Source organism: Prunus avium, chromosome 8 (assembly GCF_965620075.1).
Source record: "Prunus avium chromosome 8, drPruAviu1.hap1.1, whole genome shotgun sequence".
Lineage (NCBI taxonomy): Eukaryota > Viridiplantae > Streptophyta > Magnoliopsida > Rosales > Rosaceae > Prunus > Prunus avium.
Window position 1 is genome coordinate 31,887,092 of NC_142291.1, and position 7,212 is coordinate 31,894,303.

The 7,212-nt window shown below is 36.4% G+C and overlaps 1 protein-coding gene and 1 long non-coding RNA gene across 3 annotated transcripts; both read left to right on the forward strand.

The window, feature by feature from the left end:
- The first annotated feature begins 2,170 nt into the window (after nt 1–2,170).
- On the forward strand, nt 2,171–2,589 carry LOC148292545 (uncharacterized). 2 transcript variants are annotated; one of them, XR_015826627.1, is made up of 2 exons: nt 2,171–2,390; nt 2,464–2,589. It is a non-coding gene; the product is annotated as an uncharacterized LOC148292545 (long non-coding RNA). The 2 variants fall into 2 exon arrangements; XR_015826628.1 differs by having other exon boundaries at nt 2,542–2,589.
- A 1,651-nt stretch (nt 2,590–4,240) lies between these two features.
- On the forward strand, nt 4,241–6,727 carry LOC110772631 (sorbitol dehydrogenase-like). The gene is made up of 6 exons (XM_088246372.1): nt 4,241–4,572; nt 4,723–4,790; nt 4,923–5,159; nt 5,601–5,891; nt 5,973–6,160; nt 6,288–6,727. Exons 1-6 carry the CDS (start codon nt 4,434–4,436, stop codon nt 6,478–6,480), a joined length of 1,116 nt encoding a protein of 371 aa, XP_088102498.1. The 5' UTR covers nt 4,241–4,433; the 3' UTR covers nt 6,481–6,727.
- Nucleotides 6,728–7,212: the final 485 nt, after the last annotated feature.

Below are 7,212 nucleotides of genomic sequence, written 5' to 3' on the forward strand. Positions count from 1 at the left end.
ACTCAAACACTGACTTAAAATCTTGGAATCTCAAGTGTGTCCACTCATATCTGGATCTCGGGAGGATCACCATCTTTTACATAAGGCTTTCCACAAAACCAGTGGGTTATTGACCGCCACGTATTTGCTTTTCAACGCTTCATGGATGTGACGGTGAAGAAAGATCATGGCATTTGTATTTTCTTTTGCGGATGCATCACTTCCATCCACAATGGTTTTTCCAAGGCTATTGGCTTGCAGGTGGATCTTGGCATCTAGGACCCATGATAGATAGTTCCCAAATATATCCAAAGAAGCAAATTCCAACTTTGCTAAGTTTGCCATCTTCAAAAGAAAATGAGATGTATAAGAATTTGCAATAATCTGTTTGCACATTGTTAGAACTTTAGGCCAAAAATATTTTGCATATTTACTCGAAACTTCATATTAGAGATCTGGGACATTAAGCCATTTCTAAACAGGAACTTCAAGTCCTTTAATTGTTTGAGGAACTTCAAGCCCCCATTATTCATGTATATTAACTGATGATTTCTTTCATAAAAATAAAATGCAATAAAATAACAAAATTAAATGGCATATTAATAAAATATTATATATTGGGTTTACCACATTACACACTGGTATTTACAAATGCTTAATTGCATCATCCAAGTTATGTATATCATTGTGGCATTTATATATCCAATATATAATAAGTTATTAAAATAAATGAATATAAATGTTAGTAGGATAAAAGAAATCATATATATATATATATATGTCTTACTAAGGGTTAGTGGTTAGTAATAGTTATTATAGATATTTATAAAAATACCCAATCCTAGACATGTATTTATAAAAATACCCAAGCACTATTTAAACATAGAAACATACCCAAAATGGGTTTTGGGTATGTGTGTAATGATGGGTTTTGGGTATGTTTATAAATGGGTTTTGAGTGTGTGTAATGATGAGTTTTGGGTATGTTTATAAATGCGCCACTATTCAAGGTATAATAAGATGGGTTTTAAAATCACACCACCATTTTTATTACAATAATATATGTTACAATGTGATGGGCAATGGAACTACAGCCCCATAAAATAATAGGATGGGTGATAAAACTTCGTCATTCCAAATTACAATACGAAAAAAATAAATTAAACAAACCTGCATGAAACAATATAAAAATTGTTAGAATACAAAAAAGAAAGTTTGCATGTCGTCGTAGTAGTAGTAAAGTGAGAGTAGACATATGACAGATAGGAGACAAAGAAATAACCACATAGCGTTTAGTTGGGAAAATATAGAGGTAAAGAAGAGAGAATATCGTGCTGATAACGTGTTATAAAATAGACAGAGTATGAAAGTACCGCTGAATATTAAGGTGGGATTGTATTTGCTCTTGTGGTATTACATTGATAAAATTTTCTCTCTCGGATAAAAGTTTCTAACTCTAAAATTTCTCTCACTTTTCTCTTCGGATTGGTGTATCTTCTTCTTCAGCTGAGGATCCCTTTTATAGGGAAAGTTACAAGAGCAAAGCAGTTAATGCTTTGTGTAAGAATTGGAGGTGAAAACATTTCACCCACCAAAAATGATATTTCACTTACATCAATCTACTATTGCATGCGCAGAAAGTCTTTCTTGCTACATCCACACACACGTTTCACAACACCCGCAAAAAATTTCGGATAGTTTTTCAACCAAATTTTATTGTAGTAAAGTGATATAATTTTGACAACATGCATTGCGTGTTGTTGAACTTCAGTTACAACAACACGCAAAGATGCGTTGTTAAAATATCCCCGAAATTCCATTTTTACAATGCGCACTAAATACATGTTGTTGAAAGCGGTATAACACAACACGCGCACTCCGAACGTTGTAGAAAGTCTAATTCCACAACGCATAACTTACGCACGTTGTTTGTTAATAATGTGTTATCTCATGTTATTTTTCTTGTACTGTGTGTTTGACTAATCTAGGTGTGTTTGAAAAAATCTAGCCAAAAGTGACGTAATTGATGATGGTTGAATGTGGAAAGGAAAACCCTTGCATGAGATAAGAACAAGCCACCCACTTACGTACGTAGTCAAAAACAATACCATTGACTGTTCTGGTCTAGAGCAAAGCTTGTTCCTATGACCATAGTAAAGATTTAATAAAGCTGCAGGCCATCACATTTCTCCATCTATATCTCTCAACACAGGCTTCAAAGACTGGCATAAATTAATCCAAAGCAGCAAAAACAGAAAAACAAAGATAGCAAATGGGTAAGGGAGGAAAGCCTGATTAAGGTGATGGAATTGGAGATGCAAGCAGAGATGGTGTTGAACAAGAGAACATGGCTGCTTGGCTTCTTGGGGTTAACACCCTCAAAATCCAACCTTTCAAGCTCCCTAATCTCGGTACCAATTTGTTTTTTTTTCTCAAGCTTTAATTGGATCATTGTTTTTTAACTCAACTTCTTTCACATTTCAGGTCAAATTATTATTTGTGCTGTTATCCTTTTTGCCTAATTGATTTCCTGTGCTCCTTGTTCTCTTCGGATTTCTTTAGGACCCCATGATGTTTTAGTTCGACTCAAGGCTGTTGGCATATGCGGCAGTGATGTCAACAGGAACTTTAGGTCTCTAATTGTTTGAGGAACTTTAGGCTCCCATTGTTCATGTATATTAACTGATGATTTCTTTCATAAAAATAAAGTGCAGTAAAATAACAAAATTAAATGGCATATTAATAAAATATTATATATTGGGTTTACCACATTACACAATGGTATTTACAAATGTTTAATTGCATCGTCCAAGTTGTGTATATCATTGTGGCATTTATATATCCAATATATAATAAGTTATTAAAATATATAAATGAATATAAATGTTAGTAGGATAAAAGAAATCATATATCTTACTAAGGGTCAGTGGTTAGTAATAGTTATTACTAAGGGTCAACCTTCAGTAATGGTTATTACTAAGGGAATCCCACTAGTAAAAATTATTGATAAATAAATATATATTACTATTGGGAGGGTGGTAGAACTGACACTTTCCCATTATATAAGTTATCACATTGTGGGCAGTATAACTGTGCCACTATTCAAGATATAATAAGATGGGTTTTAAAATCACACCACCATTTTTATTACAATAATATATGTTGCAACGTGATGGGCAATGGAACTACACCATCATAAAATAATAGGATGGGGGGATAAAACTACGCAATTCCAAATTACAATACGAAAAAATAAATTAAACAAACATGAATGAAACAACATAAAAATTGTGAGAATACAAAAAAGAAAGTTTGCATGTCGTCATAGTAGTAAAGTGAGAGTAGACATATGACAGAGAGGAGACAGAAATAACCACATAGCGTTTAGCTGGGAAAATTTATTGGTAAAGAAGAGAGACTATCGTGCTGATAATGTGTTATAAAATAGACAGAGTATGAAAGTACCGCTGAATATTGGGGTGGGATTGTATTTGCTCTTGTGGTATTACACTGATAGAATTTTCTCTCTCGGATAAAAGTTTCTAACTCTAAAATTTCTCACTTTTCTCTTCGGATTGGTGTATCTTTTTCTTCAGCTGAGGATCCCTTTTATAGGGAAAGTTATAAGAGCAAAGCATTAAGCGTAAGAATTGGAGGTGAAAACATTTCACCCACCAAAAATACTATTTCACTTACATCAATCTACTATTGCATGCACAGAAAGTCTTTCTTGCTACATCCACACACACGTTTCACAACACCCGCAAAAAATTTTGGATAGTTTTTTCATCAACATTTTATTGTAGTAAAGTGATATAGTTTTGACAGCAAGCGTTGCGTGTTGTTGAACTTCAGATACAACAACACGCAAGGATGCGTTGTTAAAATAACCCCGAAATTCCATTTTTACAACGCGCACTAAATGCAAGTTGTTGAAAGCGGTATAACACAACACGCGCACTCCACATGTTTTGGAAGTCCAATTCCACAACGCGTAACTTACGCCCGTTGTTTGTTAATAATGTTATCGTATGGTATTTTTCTTGTACTGTGTGTTTGACTAATCTAGATGTGTTTTTATGACCTCAAAAAAAAATCTAGATGTGTTTGGAAAAATCTAGCCAAAAGTGATGTAATGGATGATGGTTGAATGTGATGTAATGGATGATGGTTGAATGTGGCAAGGAACTTGCATGAGATAAGAACAAGCCACCCACTTACGTACGTAGTCAAAAACAATACCATTGATTGTTCTGGCCTAGAGCAAAGCTTTTTCCTATAAAATAAGTGCCTAGTCTATTTTGATTTAATAAGGTGTACTCATGTGCGACCATAGTATAGATTTAATAAAGTTGCAGGCCATCACATTTCTCCATCTACATCTCTCAACACGGGCTTCAAAGACTGGCATAAATTAATCCAAAGCAGCAAAAACAGAAAAACAAAGATAGCAAATGGGTAAGGGAGGAAAGCCTGATGGAGGTGATGGCTTTGGAGATACAAGCAGAGATGGTGTTGGACAAGAGAACATGGCTGCTTGGCTTCTTGGTGTTAACACCCTCAAAATCCAACCTTTCAAGCTCCCTAATCTCGGTACCAATTTGTTCTTTTTCTCAAGCTTTAATTGGATCACTGTTTTTTAACTCAACTTCTTTCAGTTTTCAGGTCAAATTATTATTTGTGTTGTGATCCTTTTTGCCTAATTGATTTCCTGTGCTCCTTGTTCTCTTCGGATTTCTTTAGGACCCCATGATGTTTTAGTTCGACTCAAGGCTGTTGGCATATGCGGTAGTGATGTTCACCACTTCAAGGTCCCCCCTCTTTCCCTTCTTGCAGGCACACTGCCTTGGTCAATTGTCATAACCCACTTCTCCATCGGAAATTCGATTGTTAAACAATATAAATATTTACTGTTTTGATTGTTGTTTGTTATACTATTACAGAACATGAGATGTGCAGATTTTGTGGTGAAAGAGCCAATGGTAATTGGGCATGAGTGTGCTGGGATCGTAGAGGAAGTTGGGAGTGAGGTGAAGCATCTGGTGCCTGGTGACCGTGTGGCACTAGAGCCCGGCATCAATTGCAAGCGATGTGACCTATGCAAACAAGGCCGATATAATCTATGCCCCGAGATGAAGTTTTTCGGGTCCCCTCCAACTCACGGTTGCCTGGCAAATCAGGTATACACGTATTTGCAGCATATTATATGCCAGTTGTAACTAGCACAAGATGACACGTGGAGCGTTGTAAGCTTGTCACAAGTGGAACTTTGAAGGGCTGACCCGAATATTATTGAATTGAACTTTTCCCCTGGTTTCGTTGAATTGAACTTTTAGTATTGGATAAGGCTGACTAGAGCATGACTGGACTTTTCCCCCGGGTTTATGTTGGACTTTTGTGCAAGACTTGTGTCTTAGTCTAGAATGTATTTAGGCCTACCAAACACGATTATAACTCTTATCCAATTGAATTTGACTGGTCCTGTGCAGGTCGGTCTGTGAGTTAAATTGTACAAATAACAACACTACTCACTTTGAGATACTATAGTTTTTGTAGTCGGCAATTCAAATTTGAGGCAGGTGTTTGAGATACATGATGTTTTCTTATATTTTATTTTACAGGTTGTCCATCCTGGAGACCTGTGTTTTAAACTACCAAACAACGTGAGCTTGGAGGAAGGGGCAATGTGTGAACCCTTAAGTGTTGGTGTTCATGCTTGTCGTCGGGCTAATGTCGGTCCAGAAACAAATGTTTTGGTCATGGGAGCCGGACCTATAGGACTTGTTACATTGTTGGCTGCTCGTGCCTTCGAAGCATCTAGAATTGTCGTGGCGGATGTGAATGGCCATCGTTTATCCGTTGCAAGGGCTCTTGGTGCACATGAGATCGTCAAAGTTTCCACAAATATCGAGGTACATGATGTTGTTACATTTTCAGGGTTTGTAAGGTGACATCAACCCTTTTTTCAATGAGTTATCTAAATTATTTTGAAGGAGGTTGCTGAAGAAGTGGCTAAGATAAAAGAAGCTATGGGAACTCGAGTGGATGTAAGCTTCGATTGTGCAGGGTTTAATAAAACCATGGCGACAGCTCTGAGTGCTACTGGTTCCGGTGGCAAAGTTTGTCTTGTAGGAATGGGCCAGAGAGAGCTGACTCTCCCACTCACTTCAGCTGCTGCAAGGTATATTAATTCATTTGTTCAGTTTGTAAAACTATTTATATGTCACATCTCTAATAGAGGCGTGAGATATGACTCATTTGTGACACACATTATTTGTATTATTTATGATTTCGTGATTTTAATACAGAGAGGTCAATGTGATTGGAATTTTCCGATACAAGAACACATGGCCCTTGTGCCTCGAATTGTTGAGAAGTGGTAAGGTTGATGTGAAGCCCCTGATAACACATCGTTTTGGATTCTCTCAAAAGGAAGTGGAAAAAGCATTTGAAACCAGTGCTGGTGGAGGCAATGCCATTAAGGTCATGTTTAATCTGTAAAATTGGCTCAAGGAAATGGAGCCAATCTTTGGTGAAATTTTCGTTGTGCTTTGTTTGCCCAATAATTGGGGTTTGTGGTTGGGTGTTGTACTTATAATTAGCCCATTTTAAACCCATCTAGTCGGGTACAAGTTTCTGTTGTAAAAAAAAAACAACTATTGAAAGGAACAAGGAGATTGACCAAAAAAAAAAAGGAACATGTTCTTATGTGATCCCAAAGCAAACAAATACAATCAAATCTTCACCAATAAAACACCTAATACCATCACGAGGCTTATTGAAGGTAGAGAGACGCAACTAAAGGCAGGAACCCTAATTAGATTATCCATATCCCACCCTACTGCAGTCAAGAAATACATGGTGTATAGAACTATTAATTATTATTTTTAGCTTATCACACGCAAGTCACACTTGATCATATAAATAAAATGTTCCATTCAAATTCAACACTTGATCCTTCCTTATGGGGCATTTTCTCAAAGGTGGCCCAAAACAGCCACATTGTTTCAAACGTGACCCCTGGGCATGGCCCTCTTCAATTTAAAATTATTGTAATTCTTACAAATCTCAATTGCTAAAGTTGAAATCTGTCTTTAGGTCAAACTACATTAATGTATTTAATACACACCGATGTCTCCTAAAACCAATTTTGGTGGGGCTTTTGTCCCCTTGGGCTACTCCAAAGGAGAATAAGAAGTTTGAGAAATACAAAGTCAAAGATACATGTTGCCG

Excerpts from the sequence above, each read along its gene's own strand:
- LOC110772631 (XM_088246372.1), top strand. The coding sequence starts at position 4,434 with ATGGGTAAGGGAGGAAAGCCTGATGGAGGTGATGGCTTTGGAGATACA. Across the intron at positions 5,160-5,600 it reads ACGGTTGCCTGGCAAATCAG|GTTGTCCATCCTGGAGACCT; the intron begins GTATACACGTAT and ends TTTATTTTACAG. Across the intron at positions 6,161-6,287 it reads CTCACTTCAGCTGCTGCAAG|AGAGGTCAATGTGATTGGAA; the intron begins GTATATTAATTC and ends ATTTTAATACAG.